This window comes from Harpegnathos saltator, unplaced genomic scaffold, assembly GCF_003227715.2.
Source record: "Harpegnathos saltator strain DR-91 unplaced genomic scaffold, Hsal_v8.6 scaffold580, whole genome shotgun sequence".
In the NCBI taxonomy this organism is placed as follows: Eukaryota; Metazoa; Arthropoda; class Insecta; order Hymenoptera; family Formicidae; genus Harpegnathos; species Harpegnathos saltator.
The window spans coordinates 286,693-309,787 of NW_020230405.1; the positions used below are offsets into that span (position 1 = coordinate 286,693).

Genomic DNA, 23,095 nt, shown 5'->3' on the forward strand with positions numbered 1-23,095 from the left:
TGCCACGTGACCGGTCCCTCCACACCTAAAGCAGTGACCCGTCAGGCCGTAATCGGTCTGGTAGGTCACCGCCATATGCCCATAACGTAGGCATCGGTAACACTGGAGGGGCCGGTCCTCCAGCACTCTCACACTCGCCCGTGCCCACCCTACGACAATCCCCCCGCTGTTAACAGATTTTGGGACGGTGCCAACGGGCACCGCACCCAAGCCGCCCCTAGCCCTCCAGACGATCTCCTAATCTCCCCGATCTGGTGATCGTCTGGAGGGCATCCCGAACTCTTAAGTATCACGGCCCTCAATAGTATAGGTGTGACAGAGTCTTCCAGACCGACGATGCGGAGCTACGCCTTTCTCGTCGGCCTGAAGACCACTGCCTCCCCGTACAGTGCGTCTTGCAGATCCCTGGCCAGGCGGTCGGCCTCGTCCCATCCACCCTGACCAGGGATCTCCAGCAACACTCCCCCGTTCCTGGCGCGTTTTACTTTAAACGCACCAGGCTCCAGGCCGATCTCCTGGAGATCGACCCGGAGCCTGGCCTTTGCCATGACTTCATTAATGGAGGAACCCCCCGGCAACGCTGTAACAGTTACTACAGGGTTGCGCGGGGGGTTCCTCAACTGTGGTATTTTCCGCGGAGGGGGTCCCTTCTTTGGGACCCCCTTTCCCGCTATCTTTCCTCCTTTGGTAGGAGGAGGGGCCACCTTCTTTGTGATCCCCCCTCCCACCGACTTGGGGGTGCTTCAGCTTTCCCCTTCCCCCCTTTCCTACTCCCTCTCCCCTTACAAGTGGACACTAGCGTCCACTCGCCCTCCCTTCCCACCCCAGTGACAGCCGGCTGTCCCCTGGGTGGCCGGAGGAGGGCGACCCCGCTGCCAGCAGCAGCTGCTGCGGGAGTGGGCAGAAACCTATCCAGCAGCCGCCCAATGCGGGCGATTTCCGACTTGAGGCGCCGTACCTGAACTTCCAGGGCCCCAAGTCGTCTATCAGGGTCGCCCTCCTCCACCAACCTTTTGTAATCAGAGAGAGTATCCTGAATATACAGGATGCTCTCTCTGAATCCCTCATTAAGTGCTTCCACGGGTCTCCGTAATCCTTGGCTGCCCTTATAGAAGGATCTACCCGGAGAGCCCTCACATAGTCGATACCATCTAAGGCCTCCCCGAGTAGATCCCTCCCCCTTTCCGCCTCCCGTACGGGTCTCCGTACAGGCGGGAGACCCCACTGGTGGCGTGCATTACGCACTACCCCCAGAGCTCCACCCTCCCGCGCGTTTTGGAGAGGAGCCCCCCAGCCGAGGGCTCTTCGTCCTCGACCGGGGGAACTCCTCCCCCGGGAAGAGCTCCACTCATCTTTGCGTGGCAGATATTACCCCACCCGCATGAGGAGCCGCACCTTCCCTCCCACGGTGGGAACTAACGCCCCCGAAGGGAGGGAAGTGCGCCTCCTCTTCCTGCGACGGTGGCGAGGCGGATTCCTCCGCCTCGCGTCTCCTTTTCTTAGCGCTTTTCGGTACTGCGAAGGCCGACGGTGTGTCAATCCGACCCACCCTCGGCCTAAACAGGTCCGAAAGCGCCTCCCTACGGGCGGTAACCATTTCGGGCGGCGCACCTGCCTGGCACGCGACGCCTGGCCCGTCGCATGATGACGATGGGGGGTGCCGGGACCGTACGCCCCCTCCCGCCGTGCCCCGGCTCCGAGTACCGGGGCGCTTTTCTCCTTAGACGTCATCTTCCATTAATGCAGGGGTTTTACGTGCCCCTGCAACACGAGTGCAATTTCGGGGTTTTCCTTCCCCTAGACCAGTTGCCTGCCAAGGCTAACGAGCCCGCTCTGCCCGCGCTGTAGAGTCTTTTGGGCCCCACGAATGAGACCCTCCAGACCCTGGATAAAACTTGGAGGCAGCTGCCCATCCAGGAGTATTATGGACGCTCTTATTCTGGCCCCTCTGTACAGACCTCTCCGGCATGGTAGAATCTGCCAGGGGCCGAAGCCCCCGCCGGCACAGCTCTGTACATCACCAGGGCACGCAAGCCCCCCCCCCACCACGTCAAGGCGCCCTCGGGGGGAGGGACTACCGTCCTCACCGGAGGACTGGTAGGGTGAGCCCTTCGGATAGGAGGACAAGGGCGGCCACCCAACATGGGACGAGCATGTCCCTGGGGTTCGGGGTCCCCGTGGGCCAGGGGACACCGGTACCAGGGGACAGCAAGTCCGGCCCCCTCTGCTCGGAGAGGACGCAGAGGGAGTCTGCCCCCAATAACAACAAGGGGGCACTTGGGGCCAACCCGGGGAAGGAGGTTGCAGGGACTGGGAAGAGGGAAGGAATGTCGGGGACGAGGATCGCAGGGCCGGTCGACTCTGACGTCCTCCTCTCTCAGGGATCCATGTTCCAGGTCCGGAGAACTGGGGGGAAGCGCTGCTGCAGCCAACAGGGGCTGGCCAAGGCGAGCGGCACCGGAACAAAGACGACTGACAGCAACACCGTGGGGATGAAGAGGGCAAGTGCCTCTACAAGCGGCGGATCCTCACGGGCGGTGGAATTAGTTGAAGGCCCAGTCCCGGCCTTGATTTCAGCCGTGAAGAAGAGGGGGAGACGTCCCACGGCCTATGAGGGTGTAGGGTTGAGGGAGAAAAGGGAGAAAGCGGAAAAGGAGAGGAAGGAGGAACATCTCAGGAGGCTGGAAAAGGAGGCGTGGAGTCTCCCCGAAAGGGGGATCATCCACACCTTGATGGATAAGCGGCCTGCTGAGGAGGTGTTCAAAGACGCCTCCGCTTTGCACCTCCTCAAAGAGGCAAGGTCGTCGGAGCTAGCCGATGAGGCGAGTCGAGCCATGGGTGCGGTGAGACTAGTTGCGATACGTTCCAGAACCCTCAAAGGGACGTTCATCAGTCTGCTGCACCGGGCTACTGCCACCTCTCAGGCGGTGATAGCGACCTTGATCGCTAGAGTAGCGGAGTAGGACGAGAGGGGAGCGGAGAGATCGGAAACGAGGAGGAAGGCAGAAGAGCTAAGGGAGGAGGTCAGAGGACTGCGGGTGGAGAACATGAGGCTCCAGGAGGAGCTTCAGGCTAGCAGGGCCTTGGTGATTTCCACCCAGACCCCCTCCCAGAGCCACCCAGGAAGAGAAGGACGTACGCGGAGGTGACTAGCGGAGAGACGTCCACCTCGACGGAGGAAGAGGTAAGAGAGGAGAGAAGAAGTAAGAAGAAGAGGAAGAGGAGGAGAGTGGCGAGAATTCAAACCTCTTCTTCCTCCCTAGGGAGGGGGGAAATGGGGCAGGGAGGGGCCCCTCTGGGGGTCTACCCAGTCTTTGACGATAGACTCCCGCAGGAGACTCCCTCTCCAACAGAGTAACCCGAGCCTGGGCAGGCGCAGAGGGACCTCGACGCCACTCTGGCGACCACGGCCCGTGCATCCGGCGGTGAAGTGGGGCGTTTGATTCGTCAGAAGCCTCACCTCGTCTACGGGTGGGACGGGAGCCGGGTTGCGGAGAGGGCGGGGACCCCTGCGACGGCACAGGTTAGGGAAGGTAAGGAGAGGGGAAGGACCATGGAAGGAGGGAAGACCAGGCCCAGGCCCGACAAGTTCCGAAGGACCTAACCAGGAAGAAAGAGAGAGCTAAGGAGAAGAAGAAGAGGAGGAAGGCGAAGGCGAGGTTCCTAGAGGAAAAAGAAAAGGAACTAGCCAGGAGGAGGAGTGGGGATCCCGGCCAAGAAACTGAAGGGGCTGGGACTCGAGTCGGGACTAGGATGGGCGCTTGGGATCAAGAAAAAGGAGGAGATATGGTCCCGAGTGCTAGGGAGGATGGAGAAGAAGAAGGGAAAGGAGGAGGCGAAGAAGATTTCCACTCCTCCATCTACCAATCAGGTAGGAGCGAAGAAAGGGACGAAGGGGGCGAGACCGGGTAAGCCGAAGCTGCCGAGGAGTGCAGCCGTCGCCATAACCTGCCCCCTCGACCGTTATCGGGAGTTCATGGTAGAGGCCAGGCGCCGGATTAGGCCGACAGACCTAGGCATTCAGGAATCCCTGAGAGTGACTCAGGCCCCGAACAGGGATATGTTGGTCGAGGTGCTTGGCCTTACGGCGGGGGCAGCCGCCGACTGGCTTGCGGAGGAGCTCCGCAAGCGCTGCGACTAACCAGCTTCGATGCGCTAACCGGGACCGACGAGGTGGCGGCCGCAGTAGCCCTCGCCGGGGGATGCGCGCCGGAGGAGATCTCCTGCGGCGAGGTGAGCGTCTCCCGGTGGGGGACTGGTTCGGTGTCCGCTGGCGGCAGCCGCGAAGGTTGCCGCCGCAGAGCGGGTCCTGGTAGGATAGATTCGCGCCGGGGTTGCGGCCCTGCCCGCTCGCGCCAAATTATGCTACCGGTGCTTGGAACCGGGGAATGTGCGCGAGCGGTGCGACAGCACCACTGACCGCAGCGGATTATGCTACCGCTGCGGCAACCCCGGCCACCGCGCCAAAGAGTGCCAGTTGACGGCTCGTTGTCCGGTCTGTGCCGAGGCGGGTAGGCCCTCTGATCATAAGATCGGAGGGCCTGCCTGCAAACCTCCCTCCTCCAAAAAGAGGAACGGGGTTAAAGCGAGGAAGGAAAAGGGAGAGCAGGGAATGGGGAAGGCCTAGTGAAGAATCTGCCGATCGTGATCGAGGGACCCGAGGAAGGGGAGGCACGAACCCATCCGGAGGATCCCGAGGACCGGACCCTGTCAATGGAGGAGGCCAGACCGGCCTCCTCCGCAACGAGGGACCAGGAGGACCCTCCGGAAAGGGACCAAGAGGAAAGGGACTCCTCTCTAGTGTCGTGGGGACTACCGGAGAGGACCTCGACGCCTGTCCCTATGGTGACCGTGCCGCTGGCCCAGAGGAAAAGGCGAGGGGACAAGCGGAAGGATCTAGACAGGAAGGACGGGACCAGCGGATCGTCCGAGGAGGACCCAACAGTCTACGGACTCTCCCCCAAGTACCCTAGTAGAAGGGGAGAGAGCGGGTGATCCACTCCTGTCTCCCCTTGTGGTTGTTGACGACTCCCCCTCATATCCCCGAGAGGAGGAAGTGGTCCAGGCAGGAATTTCCGATAGGCAATCGCCCTTCGCACATGAGGAGGCACAAGAGATCATAGCCACCAAGGCCGAAGCCCCCTCTGGGGAGACTGAGGCGGCCCAGCCGCCAGAGGTCTCCCAAGAGGGGGTGAAAGTAGACAGCCCGGACGAGGCGTGTAAGGCCTAGCCGTCACACCACTCCGGGTGCTACAGGCTAACCTCGGCCACGGCGCCCGGGCCCAGGACCTGTGGGTACACAGGATCCGGAAACTGGGCGCCGGGCTGGGGGTGGCCACCGAGCCGCAATCACCGTGCCGATCTGCAGCGAATGCTGGTTTGGCAGCCCGGATGGCTCGGTGGCCATGGTGGTTGACCCTGCAGCGGGGACCCCTCCTTGTGTTTTAAGGGAAGAAGGGTCCTCGTACGTGGCGGTCGACTGGGGGCCGATAACTGTGGTGGGGGTATATCTCCCCCACTACAGAAAAAGAGCTGGACTTGACGACCCCGCCCGTTAAGGGGATCCTAGACAGGATCGGGGATTTGATGCGCAAGTGCCATCCCCGACCTGTCGTGATTGCCGGAGACTTTAACGTCCACTCTGAGGAGTGGGATTGTAGTCCCCGGCAACGGGATCCCAGGGGCGAGGTCGTCATCGGCTGGGCGGCGGGATTGGGCCTATTGTTGCTAAACAGAGGGTCCACCGACATCTGTATAAAGCCGGAAGGGGGGTCATCGATCATTGATTTGACATGGGCCTCCCTTTCGGCTTCCAGGATGGTTTCCGAATGGAGGGTGGAGGTGGAGGGCAAGACATTGTCTGACCATACATATTTAGTCTGGGCCCTCCACCTCCCCAAACCAAAACAAGTGTCGGCCTGCCACCCTGGGGAGAGGAACTTTCCTCTCTCCAAAAGATGGGCCCTCGGTCGACTAAATGTGGACAGGTTCATGGCTACTGTCATTGTGGCCACCTGGCACATAGAGCCAGGTGAGTGGGATCCCGGCCTTCTGGATGGGGCCGGGGAGATAACGGGGAAAGTGGCGTCGGCATGCGACACCGCGATGCCCCGTTCTCACCCCCGTCGGCGCAGGGCCGCGTATTGGTGGTCGGAGGAGATTGCGAGACTTCGCAGCGACTCCGGCCGTGCCAAACGGGCGTATACGCGGACTTGGCGATGAGACGGGAATGCCACAAGGGCAAAGGAGGACTACCTCGCCGCAAGGGTAGTCCTCAAGAAAGCCATTAGAAAGGCCAAGCGGGAAGCCTGGGAGCAATTAGTGAGCTCCCTGGGTGACGATCCGTGGGGGCGCCCGTACAAGAAGACGATAGGAAAGATTCGTCGTTGGGCGCCCCCGCAGACGGAGACGATGGACCCCCAGGCCCTCGATGGGCTCCTGAACGCCCTCTTTCCGAGGGCGGAAGGGGGCCCTCCTGTGATCCCTCCCCTAGAAATGGGGGAGGGAGACTGGGGCGAGGGCCTGGAGGTCACTCTAGAGGAGCTCGCCAAGGCCCGGAGAAGGCTCGGCGGTAAGGGCAAAGCCCCTGGCCCCGATGCGATTCCGGGTCACGCTTGGGCTCTCGCGTTGGCCGAAGGGGACCTGTCCACAGCCACATGCAGGGTCATGACAGGATGCCTCAGGGAGGGGGTCTCCCTCCAGAGTGGAGGAGGGCCAAATTGGCCTTCCTCCCGAAGGAGGGCAAGGAACCCGGTAGTGCGTCAGCCTAAAGGCCAATCTGCCTACTGGACGAGGCGGGCAAAATGCTGGAGCGCATCATTGCCGACCGCCTCGTCCAGCACATGTCCTCGAGTGGACTAGACCTCCACGACCGCCAGTACGGGTTCAGGCCCGGACGATCCACGCTGGATGCAATCCAGTAGGTCCGGGACCTCACCCGGGCGGTCGTGGAGATAAGGGGCGGGGTGTTGTTGGCGGTATCGCTAGACATATCAAACGTCTTCAATACCCTGCCCTGGCCGGAGATAGGACGGGCCTTCAAGCACTTCGGGGTGCCCGCCTATCTCCGGCGGATAATGTCCGCCTACTTCGGGGATAGAGACCTCGCCTTCACCAAAGAAGGCGGGGTTCAAGGCTGGTGCACTATGGAGCGCGGTGTCCCGCAGGGGTCGGTGCTCGGCCCCCTGCTGTGGGACATCGGCTTCGACCGGGTTCTTCGCACTCCGCTCTCCGACGGCTGCCACGTAGTCTGCTGCGCAGACGACACGTTAGTGGTGGTCGAAGCGGAGAGCTGGGGGGAAGCCCGCTTCCGTGCGGAGGTGGCAGTGGCATCAGTGGTGGGAACCATCGGGGACCTGGGTCTCAAAGTGGCGCCCCTCAAGACTGAAGCCGTGTTTTTCACGATGGCAGTCGAGTGGCGCCGCCAGAGACCCGGGTCCCGGTCGGTGACGCCAACGTCGGGCCGACGATGAAATATCTCGGCCTGACGTTGGACAACCGATGGTCATTTGGGCCTCATTTCAGGCAATTGGCCCCCAGGGTGCGCGAAGCTGGACTGGCTGTAGCCAGGCTGATGCGCGCCCAAGGGGGCCCTGGATGGCAGGCTCACCGCCTGTATGTCGGTGCGGTTCTCTCGATCGTCCTGTACGGGGCGCCCATCTAGGCGCCCCAGTTGCTGGCCACTTCGGTGGCCAAACTACTCATGAGACAGGCCCTCAAGCCTCTCATGATCAGGGCGATTCGAGGGTTCAGCAGTATCATACATTGCGGCGACCACCTTGGCGGCTCCCCCCTGTGGAGCTCCTAGCCGAGGAGAGGCGTATCCTCTACTGGTGGATGAAGGAGTTCCGCAAGGGGGGAGAGCTGACGGCCAGGGGCCTGAAGGCCCTTATGACCCAGGCCAGAGACCGGACCCTGGAACGGTGGGAAGGCGTACTAGCCGACCCCCGAGGGTCCGGTCTCGCAACGGCCGAGGTTGTCCGTCCCTGTCTGTCCGAAGTGGCAGACAGGAGGGGGCGTGGAATGTCCTCCCACCTGGTGCAGGTATTGACCGGGCATGGTTGCTTCGGGAGATACCTACACCGGATAAGGAAGGAGCCCATCATTCGATGCTACCACTGCCCCGAGCAAGAGAACACGGCGCTGCATACCCTGGCTGCATGCGCAGCATGGGACGAGCAGCGCCGTGTCTTACTCAGGGCGGTGGATTGCCGAGAAGGGGAGCTCTCACTCCCGCACCTAGTGCGAGCTATGTGCGGGAACGAGAAAGCGTGAGGCATGGCGGCCTTCTTCTGTCGGGAGGTGATCTCCCAAAAGGAGGCCGCCGGATGGGGGCGCCGGCCCGGTAAACGTCGTCGCAGAGGACGGCGGGGCCGGGGGGCGCTCCCCGGGGGGGGGGGATTCAAAGCGGGCCCGAGGTGGCATCGGCCGAGAAGAGACCGCTGGCCTACACGGGTCAGCGCCTCCCTCGGCCAGCTCGGGCCAGGCTCCGTCACTCGGGGGAAGCGAGGAGACTAGCTCCCACTCCCCCGAATGATCGGGTAGGAAGGGACAAGGGGAGGTGGATAACCCGGTTGGGGTCGGGCCCATTCCCCAATTCCCCCCTCTCCCTGAACCTTTCAGGAAAGGGGGAATAAGGAGGAAGGGTGGATGTCCCCTTCCTCCTAGGAGACACCAGAAGGCCAACCGGCGGGGTTACCCGCCGGGGACCGCGCCCCTCCCATTAATTCCCCGAAAGGGGAGGGGGGTACGGTACAAGAAGGCGAGGGGCTCTTAGTTTAGAGCTCTGTGGCCGGGGGGTTGGGGAGGGAATGCGGGAGCAGTTCCCCTAACTCCCCTCCTCACGGTCCGACAGGTAGACATCCCGCAGGGGTTTTAGTCGGTAAGAGTCCGACATAACCCCCCCCCCCAAGGGGGCGGGGGTGTCCATGATGGATTTTCCCTGCATGAACAAAAAAATGGTTATTTTTTAAGAAGGCAGGGGGGCGGAGCCCCCCCAATACTTCACTAACAATAATTATTTTTTACAGTAAGAAAGATTAATAAGCGATTTATTTAGAACTGAAATTTGGTTTAGGTTACGTTATATAACTTCACTTCGTCTTGCAAAATACATATTGAGTGAAGAGGACATCGCAATGAAAATGAAAAGAAAATGTTAAGTTCTGATATGTGATTTCTTAATTATGTATGCTTTATGTATGAAATATAGATACGAATTAATCATGGGTCAGTTGTATTCCATCCTGGTGGAAAAAATTGTCCGATGGCTTCGAAGAAAGCAACTATTCGGTCGTTAAACTTGTATCGCCGTTTAAAGAAAAATTCTGCTATATATCCGATTAAATGTTTTTCTCGTGTTCCGTATCGTGAAATATTGGCTCGAACTTCTCGCCACGTTCGTTCAATATTCTGGGTATGAGCTCTTATAACAATATTACTTTATGTTCTTGTTGTCTACTATTGTATACGTACAAAAGTATGTGATTTATATATGATTTAATGATAAAATAGTATTAAACATTTTATTACTTACCAGTTTCGGGATCTACAAAATTCATTGAGTGGTTTACAGTTACAGTTACAGTTTACAGTTGGTAAATGAATAAAGCCTTCGTCATTTAAGCAATTGTATGCCCTCCACATATCCAACATTATCGTTGTTCCTGGCAAAATCCATTTTTTTATAATATTCAACAATGTTTCTTTGGTACGATCTTCGACCGGCACAATAAAGGCTTTGCCTGTACCTCGCTCAAAGGCACCGAAAATCCATTTGCCTGTGATTAGACGTTCGCGATTGTATTTACGCTTCCCAATTTTTGCTTCATCTATCTCGACAACAATTCCCCCTCCGCCAATTGGGTTTTGTTGATTTTCAAGCCAAAGAACGCACATCTGGGATGAAATACAGTTCAAAATAGAAAATATTTTCTTTAAAAGGAAATATAATTAGTAAATGAAGTATAACTTACCTCACGACAAAAACTTGATCAATCAACAATAGTTTTATCGCTGAGTTCTAATTCTTCTTTATAGGATGCAGAGCGCGGAGGACGTATCATCAGAAAATACCCAACAAAACGGACAATTGTCGTAATATCGAGGTTAGTATTGGCTAACCATGTACCACTTGTGAAACTTTGTTTAAATTCACACTGTGAAATTTTTTTCTTTTTATTTTTGTGTTTAATAGTAGTCACTTTTCGACGCCGAAACAATAATGTCGACATATTTAAAGCAAGTTTATTATTACATCGCGGACATATAATTTCTGTATGTATTATGTCACATTTTCGCAAAAATTCTATTAATTCATTTTGGCGCTTACACATCGATAGAAATTCAAATAATTTCATTTTTCCATAAATTATAATTACAAAACTACTAACGATGAACTGAAGTATTCGATCGTTGATCGAAGAATATAACTTATAATTTTTGTATCGTCACAACACGAGAATTGTTTTTGTTCCAACATGTATTGATACAATACATGAGAACAGTGAGTAACTTTGACTTTGATTTTCATATATGTTGTCAACATCATGATAAGACTATTGAAATAACTAGCCGAATATTTGTACCGAGCATGTATACACACACACACACACACACACCGAAGGGGGGTACGGGTAGGGGGTCGAAAGCTGTTTCCAATCATCCTATATAGTTGTCAACTTTAACGTATAATATCTCGCTTCGTGGGGCAGACCGCCGATTTTGCCAGAGGAAAAAGTTGTTTCTCGTGCAGAAACGCATCGAATAAACCTAGTCTCATCAAAATCGGCGTAAATTCTCTATATCTACACAGTTCGCTCATCGTGGCGTAAACACCCGGGGTTATTCGGGTAACCCCGAATTTGGGCAGCTGGTCTTCTTCTTTTTTTACGCTTATGGTATTAATATTTTCACGCGGTAAGGAAATCAATTTGAGTTCTGCATCTTCCTCGGGACGCACGTGTAAAATACTAAAGGGGAATTGAATTTCGCTAAGCGCAACTTCCTATAAACCAGTCAACTTCACTTCTTGAGACAATTCCGTAATAAATGAAGTAGTTGTATTTTCTGGATAGTGTCGCATGCTACTACCAGGTATGTAAATATGAAACCGGAATTTTTGTATAGAAAATACACGTTTATTGTATGAAAATGATAAAAAATATTTTATTCGAAGTATTGCCCATTGCTAGCTATACATTTTTCCCACCTATCTGATAATTTGTGGATGCCACGCCAAAAAAACTGTTGCTCTTTTGAGGAAAACCAGTCATCGAGCCATTTTCGTACATTTTCGTAAGAAGTGAAGCGCTGCTCAGCAAATGCGTGTCCCATCGATGCAAACAAGTAGTAATCGGACGGAACCAAGTCTGGTGAGTAAGCCGCATGCGAAAGTATTTCCCAACTAAACGCCTCAATCGTTTCCTTGACCAGTTTTGCTGTCTGTGATGGTACATTATCATGAAGCAAAATCACTTTGTGTTGCCTTTTTTGATATTCTGGTCGCTTTTCACACAAAGCTTGATTCAAATCGATCATTTGTTGTCGGTAGCGTTCAGTATGAACGATTTCGCTAGGTTTTAGCAGCTCATAATAGATCACATCCTTCTGATCCCACCAAACACAGAGCATAGTCTTCCGTCCATAGCGATTTGGCCTTGCAGTCGATGTCGATGGTTTGCCTGGAGTTACCTATGATCTTTTACGCTTAGGATTCTTAAAATATATCCATTTTTCATCGCCAGTCATAATTCGATGGAGAAATGACTTTCTTTTGTATCTGGCGAGCAGCATTTCGCAAGTGGTTTTTTGGTTTTCCTGCTGTCTTTCATTCAGTTCATGTGGAACCCATTTTCCCATCTTCTGGATCTTTCCCATGGCATTCAAACGTATGAAGACGGCTTCTCGTGTCACATTTAATTGATCCGCGAGTTGCTGTTGCGTTTGAGCGTCATCCTCATTCAACAATGCTTGCAATTCGCTGTCTTCAAACTTTTTCGCTGGTCTTCCACTTTCATCGTCTCTCACGTCAAAATCGCTACATTTGAATTTTTTAAACCACTTAAAGTACTGTAATTTACCAAGAGTATGCTCACCGTAAGCTTCGACAAACATTCGATGCGATTCTGCAGCAGTTTTCTTCAAATGGTAACAGAAATCAATGCTGTCCGCAAATCCAGGTAGCTTCCAGGCACAAAATTCGACATGTTCAACGATTTTAAAAACTATACTGTTGTATGAAACTTGTATTGTTGTGAGTTGAAAATCTTTGTCAGGTGTCAACAAATGGAAATGGCGCCAATGATGGTAACTACCATAGACATAGTATGAATAGACAGAGCCTGACGTCACTAGGGCTGACGCCAGCGAATAATAGGAATGAGATAGTATGAGGAAGTGTACACCATTCTCTTTGTCTCTTAGCGCATGCGCAATACCACACTTATTCTTATAAAATGTATATAATGTGACGTATTTTCTCTTCTGACATATTGGCTCCTGCACACAAGACGCGGCAATGCTTGCCGCGCGGCGGAAATAGACGCGATTTTAAGTTAAATTGTAAGATAAAAAAGTAAAGTGCAAATAATGAATTAAATAATAATGGAAACATATTTTATTATTTTTATAATAGTACAATGAATTTACTATAGTCTTCATAAATTTTTATAAAATATATATTAATTTTAAACGATTTATTGATGTTTGTTAATGACCTGCCTAGAATGTAACGATCTGATACGTTTTATAGTATCATTTTTTGTTATTGATATGTAATTTAACCTAACTATCAGGTGTAGTAAAAAGAAATCCATTATTTTTCTAATAGATGGCTTTAGTTATCTGTATCTCGCGTTGTATAAGTCCGATCGGGTTTCACTAGATGGCGTTAGAAAGATGAGATTTCGTACTAAAAAAACTTTTGTGACAGTTTTGTGATTAGTTGACTCAGTTTTATTTGAGCGCGCGTCAAAGATGGACACCAGCAAAGAGAAAATACGCTATATTTTATAGTTTTTCTTCGATAAAGGCGAAAACGCAAACCAGGCGGCTGAAAATGTGAATACTGTTTATGGTCCTGATACTGTAACAGCCAATTACGCAATTTTGGTTTCGTCGATTCCGTTCCGGTAATTTCGATGTCAAAGATGCACCACTGGAAGGCCAATTGTCGAAAATATCGATAAAATCATGGACATTGTCGAGTCCGACCGTCATGTAAGCACTGTTTCGATTGCCCAAGAGCTAAAGATTGCACAAAAAACCGTTTGGAACCATTTGAATAAGGCTGGATACAAAAAGAAGCTCGATGTATGGGTGCCACACGAGTCAACGAAAAAAAACCTCATGGACTCAATTTCCATCTGCGAATCGCTGCTAAATCGCAACAAAATCGACCCATTTCTGAAGCGGTTGGTCACTGGTGATGAAAAGTGGATCACTTACGACAACGTCAAGCGAAAACGGTCGTGGTCGAATCGCGGTGAGCCGGCGGAAACGGTGGCCAAGCCAGGATTGACGGTCACGAAGGTTTTGCTGTGTGTTTGGTGGGATTGGCAGGGAATTATCTACTATGAGCTGCTCCCCTACGGCAAAACTCTTAACTCGGAACTGTAATGTCAACAATTGGACCGTCTGAAGGAAGCAATCGCCCAGAAGCGGCCAGCTTTGGCCAATAGGAGAGGAATTGTGTTCCATCAGGACAACGCCAGGCCACACACATCGATAGTGACTCGCCAGAAGCTCCGGGAGCTTGGTTGGGAGGTTCTTATGCATCCACCTTATAGTCCGGACCTGGCACCAAGTGATTACCATCTATTCCTGTCCATGACGATCAATTTTTGCTGGTGAAAAATTCGCTTCAAGAGAGGCTTGTGAAAATCGACTGTCTCAATTGTTTGCCAATAGGGACGAGGGCTTCTATGAGAGAGGCATAATGAAATTACCTTCAAAATGGCAACAAGTTATCGAATAAAACGGCGCATATTTGACCTAAATCGGATCATTCTAACTATGGTAATTAAAGCCTTCAATTTCATGCAAAAATAATGGATTTCTTTTTACTACACCTGATATTAGATATTTTTTACAATTAATTTTATTAAATCGAGTCGATGATTTTCTAAATATTGCGACGGTCTTTTCACTCGCCGTCGGCAAACTGCCGTCGGTCCGCGCGCCTCGGCCAACCTAGCTCTCGCGAAATAGGTTGGGCGCCAGGTGCAACGGGCTGCACCGCTCACCAACGCTATGCAACACGCCACCAAAGGGCCGAGACACGCGAAGCTGACGGGACCGGTAGCTCTTCGATATTTAAGTCGGTAGACGGGAAGGGTTCGTCGGAAGTCGGGAACGACCGGGAAAACACAAGAATAACGAGGCGCGTTTCGACTATCTTTAGTTTTATTATTTCGGGAATCGGAACGGTCCGACCCCTCGATACGATACACTCCGCTTGGCTCTCGCGAATTCGGGATTTTGCGCTACGCCGATAACTTTGACGAGACTCTTTACGTTCACGACACCGAAACAATAACGCAGGTGGAAGGTCTTACAAAATTGGGAACCTCCCGGCGACGTGGTCCTCCTCTCTTCTCCCTCTCACGCTCGCTCTGGTACCACGCTGCCACTGACGTTCCCTTCTAGGCGAGGGGTACGTCCGGAGTCCTCCACTCGCTGACGCCAAACTTCACCAATCTCCTTGCTTTGACGGCAGTCGGTATCCCTCCGGTAATACTCGGAAGCAGGTCGGCGATATTAGAGAGAGCGACAATGGGAGTCTCCTCTTTTTATCTTCTTCTACAGACATGCTTTCTTGTCCGTTTGTGTTGACTCGGGCTACCCGTCTTTCCCCGTTCCTCGTTACATCTCCCTATACGGGAATCCTTCTGCGGATCTCTGTTTTTCGATCCGCGAGACGGGTGCTCGGTCTCACTCTCTGGCTCGTTCTCTCTCTCTCTCTTGCCCGCACTCGCGCGGTCTCCGTGTTTAGGCTGGCTTTGTCTAGCCGGCGTTCACGCGCCGAGCACAGGAACGCCGACCGTTCGGCGCGATATCCTTGCGGGCCTGTGGACAACGGAAGCGACAGCGAGAACCTTTCACGACGATACGGAACCGATAATAGTATTATTAAAGGAGTGCATTCACCTGGGGTGGCGGTCTTGCCGAGGGGGTGCCGTCCTCTTCCTTCCTCCACCGATCCCTCCACCTGCACGCTCCGACTACTAACACTAATTAATACGGGGGGGGAGCACAAGGCGGCACCCTCCCCCCCCGTAGACTTCGCGCGATGTCCGGTCCGCCCCCCCCCGAAATCCTCGCTTAAGGGCCGAAGGGTCGGCCTGGGACGAGCGCCTTTCCTGCTGCCACGTCACAATATGAATATTCTAAAATATGCTTCAAATAATCAGTGGAACTTAAAATACTTGATTTGATATTTCGCAATATTTTTAAGCATAATACAGTGATGGCATTCTTCTTTTTTGTATCATTTATATTGCCTTTAAAATTTTTTTCTGATATTATACATATTTCAATAACGTCAAGTGCAGCATTTGTAAGAATTCCACTGTATTTCAAAACTTGTAATTTAGATAATGCTTCTGAAATAGTTAATTGTTCTTTACATATTTTGCATCGTAAATGTTTTCCTAGACTTTTTGATATAAAACCTGCTATATAAATAATAACTTCATTAGCGTATTCACTTAAATTATTTCCTAAATTGTGACCATAATCATGATGAGGAACAAATATACAGGTTTCGTCTAGAATTTCTCCTGGTTGTTCTTGTACCATTATTATTTTGGTATCATCTAATAATTGGCAATTAGTATTATATAAAATACGTATGTCTGTTTTAACGAGCAAGTGTTTAAATACTGTTTTAAACTCCCAAGCAGTGGGATTGTTATTGAAACCTCCCCGGCTGCGGATTGCACTAAAAAACGTTTCAATGTGATCTTGTGATATCTTATATGTCATTAGAAATGAAAAATTCTCGTCTTTAATAAATAAAGTTTCAGCAATCTCGATTGTACTTCTTAACGCAATTATCATCCCTAGGAAACCTGTTTTACGTGATGAATTCAATATTGGTCCTGTTTGGTCGTTCAATGAAGATAAATATGTAATAAAATCTTGAACTTGTGTTTTAATGTTATCAATATTTTTTCGTGTTATATATTGTTTTGTTGAAATTTTGGAAAATAAATTTCTGCTATTTAACAAATCAAAAATATTATTTATGTAGATGCAAAAACGAGATGTTGCAGCCGATTGTAAAAAATTTGAATTATTTAAAGATTCTTTGCAAAATATCATTGCATTAGCAACACTTTTGGAAAATGTTTGAGCAGAAAGCACTACTTTCATTCTTCCTTGCCCACAGCAAATATGTTGTTTACGTAATTTAGCGCCTAGATGTAAACCTTCTTTCTCTTATAATTCAAAAAGTTTGATAAAATAATCTCAATTAATAATGTTATTGTTTCTACCAATAAGAATACGTTTGAAAGCTAAACAATTCCTAATTAATTTCAACATATGGCAAGGATCTATTAGGAGTACAAATAAGTTTCCGCCGTTTGATAAAAGATGGCCTCACCAAAAGGTTATGTTGAAATTGTCAGATGTAAAACGTAATATCGTAAGTTCGGACATCTGGTAACAACATAACCTTGAAGTATTAGTGACTCCGTATCAACATCATATAATTTTTTTCGTGCGAAAATGTCAAGTTTTGTGCTGAATAGGCGTCATTTGTGGGAACTTTTGATTTACTTCTTTAATTTGAAGAAATCTGCAGCTGAGGCGCATCGATTGCTTGTAGAAGCATATGGTGAGACTGCTTTAAGTGAGAGAAGTTGTCGTGAGTGGTTTCAAAAGTTTGAAAACGGCGAGTTTGACGTGGAAGACAAAGAACGTAGTGGAAGGCCGAAAGTGTACGAAGACACGGAATTGGAAGCATTATTGGAGGAAGATTCGTGCCAAACGCAAGAAGAACTGGCACTTACATTATAAGTGACTCAATAAGCAATTTCATATCGTTTAAAATTGTTAGGAATGATTCAAAAACAAGGAAATTGGGTTCCATATGAACTGAAGCCAAGAGACGTTGAACGCCGATTTTGCACGTGTGAAATGCTGCTTACCTGGCATAAAAGAAAGGGTTTTTTACATCGTATAGTCACTGGTGATGAAAAATGGATCCACTACGATAACCCAAAGAAGAGAAAATCATGGGGACCACCTGGCCATGCTTCCACATCGACAGCCAAACCGATATTCATGGAAAAAAACTCATGCTGTGTATTTGGTGGGATCAGCTTGGTGTCGTGTATTATGAGTTACTCAAACCGAGCGAAACCATTACTGGAGCTCTCTACCGAACACAGTTAATGAGATTGAGCCGAGTACTCGAGGAAAAACGCGCCCATTACTACTCCAGACACGACAAAATTATTCTCCTACATGACAACGCTCGGCCACATGTTACAAAACCGGTCAAAACCTATTTGGAAACACTTAATTGGGAAGTCCTACCCCACCCGCCGTATTCACCAGACATTGCCCCTTTCGTTTATCACTTGTTCCGGTCGATGGCACATGGCCTGTCTAAGCAGCGTTTTACATCATATGAAGATACTAAAAATTGGGTCGATTCGTGAATAGCCTCAAAAGATGAAGAGTTCTTCCGACGTGGTATTCGAATGCTGCCAGAAAGATGGGGAAAAGTAGTGGCTAGTGATAGACAATACTTTGAATAAAACGTAATGTACCGTTCTTTCACAATAAATTCCTAATTTTTGATAGAAAACGGCGGAAACTTATTTGTACTCCTAATAATATAACATAAACATTTTTTTTCGTACATGGATGAGGAAAATATGTTTTTAGATCGCCGATATCCAAAGAAGCACCAATTTTTTTAAATGTGGTTAAATTAGAAATCAGCTGTTATTGAAATAATATTTGCATTAACTTTATATAATTCTTGCAAGCATTTTTTTATAATTCCTGCACGTTCATCACTGGATAAACCATTAATCAATTAATATGAAATAGAAATTTTCCAAAAATCGTTTATACAGACTACCATTACAACTAAGGCATATCGTGCTATAGGCATATCATCACTATCTATATTTGTACCAACGTCAATATATCCGCAACATTCTCCTCCACGATATTCAACTTTTTCTTTTATGAACATTTCATCAATAACTAAATTGAAATATAGTGGTCTATTCTTTGCTATTCTTTCTCTGCACTTTATCTTTATTGATTCGAGAGCTTGTATGTTTATACCTGGTTCACCATTCACATTTTTATATCACTTGGACAAGGTCTTGGGATGAAGTAGACTATTCATAAAATTCGTTCGTACATATTCGTATGCCTTAGCTGAATAAAAGTGAAGTGTTGTTGCAAAAGATTTTAATTCTTCGGGATACTCTCGGTTAGACGAAGACAACATTCTATTAAATAATTGCATTGCTGGTAATAATTAATGCCTATAAAATAAGAGTAAAGAAAAATAAATAGACTTTACAAAAAATATTTTTTGGTTTATTTATACATTTATAATTAGACATTATAAAAGTAATATCTAAAATATATTTAGTAAAAGTAAGAATAGACAAAATAATATAAACATTAAGTAATATATAAAAAATGTTGCTCCAGTGTATTAATAATATATACTTACTTATGAAATAATATATTATCTGTTTTACACACAGTCGCATACTGCACATTTCCGCATTTTTATAATTAATTAAAAAAATTAATTTTTTTATTAACATTCACTAATAACGTTCACTTCCACTTTGATGTAAAGCACGACATATTAGGATACAACTTATAAATGCACTGGCGGCACACGTGAATGTCGTATTGCGCATGCGCGAAGAGACAAAGAGAATATCGTACACTTCCTCGTTCTTTCTCATTCTCATTATTCGCAGGGGTCACTCTGTTCTATAGGAAAGGGTAAGCAAGGCTTTGTCTATTCATACTATGTCTATGGATGCGCCACATTCCAGACCGAAGAGTATTCTCAAACGTGTTTAACAGCTTACGTGAAAATAGTACACTTCCCAGTGCTCACATTACATCTGAACGTAGAGTTGAGAGAAATGTTGAGGAAGAAGAAAATGTACTTCAAATGGTACAAAGGAGCCCTACAACTAGACAAGAAGGGTCTCTGCACGTACTGGTGTTCCTCGGACACGTGTCCGGCGAATTACCAACATCTGTGCCCTATTTCATCCACAACGAATACAAAATCTCCATGAAGGAGATGGAGCCATACGTCTACAGTTTTGCCAGTGGCTACAGAATCATCGTGAATTGATTTCCGTCATACTTTTCATTGATGAGGCAACATTTACGCGTAATAGCATAAATAATACGCGTAACACCCATTGTTGGTCGCAAGATAACCCTAACGCCATTGTTGTACAGAATTTCTAAATTCGTTTCTTCGTCAACGTATGGTGTGGCATGATTGATGGAATGCTGATTGGTCCTGTTATTTTCAAAATCGTATGACAGGGCAGAGTTACCTCAACTTTTTACAAAATATGCTTCCACAACAACTAGAAGATATTTCCCTGGCTACACGAAGAACAATGTATTTTCAGCACGACGGAGCACCACCTCATAACACACATCTTATGAGAGAACATTTAAATGCAGTGTTTCTACATCGCCGGATCGGTCGCGGTGGAACAGTGCAGTCACCACCAAGATCACTCGACCTAACTCCCCTGGATTTCTGCTTGTGGGGTTGGTTAAAGTGCGAGGTGTATAAAACTAAAGTGAATATATGAGATGAACTTATTGCACGTATAATAGCCGCTGTTGACCAAATTAGGGGCCGTGAAGATGCCCTCCGGCGCGCAACCCACCACGTTCTCACAAGATGTGACAAATGTATCGAAGTACGGGGCGAAATATTCGAAAATTTGTTATGATAGATGTATTACAATGTAATTGCAGTAAACTTCAACTCATATTCGACAATTCCAACGTATAATTTAACATAGCTGTATCTCGGAAACCAATAATACACGACACCATGTTTATATAATGTTTTTGCATCAAATTACCTCATTCTATACCCCCACGAAATATTTACCTTTTCTCCCGCGACATCCTATATAAAACAATTTCTTCCAGTTTATCGAGCGGACTGCGAAGATCATAATAATAGTAATACAGGCGCGTTAAAATGAAACAAGCACCAAAACTGGAGATAAAGGGTGTCCCAAAATTCACGTAAGAAGTAATTTTGATAGAAAACATAGGTTTATAATTTAAAATTGTAAATTTTTTATTGATTCATAAAGTATACAGTATAGGGTTATGTATGGAATAGCATATCGGGTAAACGGCAACAGCGAAGAGAGTTCGTTGAATGGATTATGGAACAACAAGTGGATGCTGATTTTTTGAACAAAATCATCTTCAGCGATGAGGCTCATTTTCATCTTGATGGCTTGATTAATCGACAAAATTGCATTTGGGATTCAGAAAATCCACGAGTGATTGTTAAGAAACAAATGCATCCACAACGTGTCATTGTTTGGTGCGAATTTTGGGCTGGAGGCATCATCGAACCATTCTTCTTCGAAAATGCGGCTGGTCAGGCAATAACAGTTAATGGTGCTCGCTATCGCGAAATGATAATCCAGTTTTTTGTGCCTAAATTGCAAGATATAGATGTGGACGACATGTGGTTTCAACAAGACGGTGCCACATGCCATACAGCCCGAGAAACTATTCAATTACTACATGAGTCATTTCCTGGTCGTGTAATTTCCCATTTTGGTGATCAGATTTGGCCGCCCAGATCATGCGATTTAACGCCGTTGGACTTTTTTCTTTGGGATTTTTTGAAGTTTAAGGTTTATGCCAACAAGCCCACGATCACCCACGCCTTGAAGGAGGAAATTGAGCGCTGTATCAACGAAATTCAGCCACATTTATGCAAAACGGTCATGGAAAATTTCAACAGAAGAGTACACACAGTCTGTAAAGTAAGAGCGTGCACGGCATAAATGGCAGTTGGCTTCAAACATCCTAGTTTTTTGTGAGCCGATAGATGAAATCTTTGTCGTGAATGCTTTGTCACAAAAGATTCAGTTGGCGTCGAACTCTAACCTGAGAAACACGTTAACCGCCATGAGTGCCACATACGCATCGTGCTACGAGGCTGTGTTCCTTTGTTTGCATCCCAAAGGACCAAAAATGTCATATGCAATGGCTGCTAAATACATGGGAAAGTCAAAATCGTTCGTCGCTAAGTGGGTTCAGCAATATAAGAAGATCAAAAATGTCGATGCCTTGCCAGAACGTGGCTCAATAGGCAAAGTGACGCCGAATATGGAAAAAAAATTTTGAATTTGTTTAAGCGGAACCTGACTTTAATGCTTAAAATTTATGAGAAGTGTTTGTTGCCGCCTGCTGAACGATGCTTCATAAAAAAAAACGAGGACTGGATCTTACAGGAAGACAACGACCCAAAACACCGGAGCAAGCTTTGCACCGAGTGGAAAGAGCAGTCTGGCATCGTCACAATTGATTGGCCATCGCAGTCGTCAGATGCAAATCCCATTGAAAATGTGTGAGCATATCTCAAGCACAAGCTTCGAGGAAAAAGAGTGTGCACTTTGAAGCAGCTGACACGACAAATTCGTCTCATTTGGAGGTCTTTACCGAACGAATACGCAGTCATCTTAGTGGAAAGTATGCTTCGGAGATGCCATGCAATTATCAATGCCGATGGTGACTGGACTCATTATTAATAGTATAGCATCTTTCTTCTCATGGAGTACAACAAATCCATGTATTTAAAAATCATTAAAAATAAATTTTTCTACACATTAACCCGTGCACGTTCTTACTTTACAGTCTGTACTTACTTACAGACCAGCAAAGCCGTGAAGGCCATTTACGCGATATGCTATTCCATACATAACCCTATACTGTATACTTTATGAATCAATAAAAAATTTACAATTTTTAATTATAAATCTGTGTTTTTTATCAAAATTACTTCTTGCGTGAATTTTGGGACACCCTTTATATTATATATTGTTGAATTGATTAATTTCATTAAACACATGCAATATATACGTGAAAAATACCGGGATCTCAAAATATTTTGAAAAGTATAAGTTTTATAGAAAACTATTTCAAATAAAAGTTGTAAAGTTGAAAAAGATCTTACTGATATTATCAGTTTGATATTGGATGGCGTCGCCAAGATCAGGACAAGGGCATCTTGAATTTTTTAAATAGATGCTCCTATTTTTTGCACATTCTTATAGACCAACTTTCTTCAGACATTTTCAAAGCACTACAATTTTATTCATTTTGAATACGCCGTTTCGCAATTATTGAGCTTTTTATGAGAAGATGTCTAATCCACGAAGGATCAGAAAATCGGAAGATGATCCAGCCAACAAAGACAAAGTCAGAGGATGATCTAGCTAACAAAAGTCTTAAATATGAATGCGTTAAAACATCCCATTTCAGGCTCTTCAGTTTGCGCAGCGTCTTTTTCGAAACGTGTGGTCTGGCGTTGTCGTGATGAAAGACGACTCCCTTGCGATTTGACAAAATCGGACGTTTCTCTTTTATTTCTCGATTCAGATTGGTTAATTGGCGACAGTACTTGTCCGAATCAATCGTTTCGCCAGCGGGGAGAAGCTCGAAATAGATTATGCCCTTGCAATCCCACCAAACAGAGAGCATCACCTTCATCGGGTGCAAACTGGCCTTTGGCATTGCGGAAACAATCAAGTGAGCACCATGCTCACTTGATTGTTTCCATGTCCGTTTGCGCTGAACATTGTTGTAGAGGACCCATTTCTCATCGCCCGTCACTAGTCGATCCAAAAACGACTCGCTATTGAGCCGCCCGAGTAAAGAAACGGCTGCAGAAATTCGCTTGATTTTTTTCTTCTCGGTCAGCAAATGGGGCACCCATATATCGAGCTTCAAATCGAATCCCATCTTTTTTAAACGCCGAAAAGCGGTTGATCGGTCAACGTTTAGTGCTGTAGCAACTTCTTCTGTTGAAATT

At 47.9% G+C, this 23,095-nt stretch overlaps 1 protein-coding gene across 1 annotated transcript; it reads left to right on the forward strand.

The window, feature by feature from the left end:
* The first annotated feature begins 5,957 nt into the window (after positions 1-5,957).
* LOC112589683 (uncharacterized) lies at positions 5,958-7,663 on the forward strand. The gene is made up of 5 exons (XM_025303983.1): positions 5,958-6,031; positions 6,240-6,690; positions 6,840-6,919; positions 7,100-7,441; positions 7,525-7,663. The coding sequence occupies exons 1-5, from the start codon at positions 5,958-5,960 to the stop codon at positions 7,661-7,663; spliced, it is 1,086 nt and encodes a 361-aa protein (XP_025159768.1).
* Positions 7,664-23,095: the final 15,432 nt, after the last annotated feature.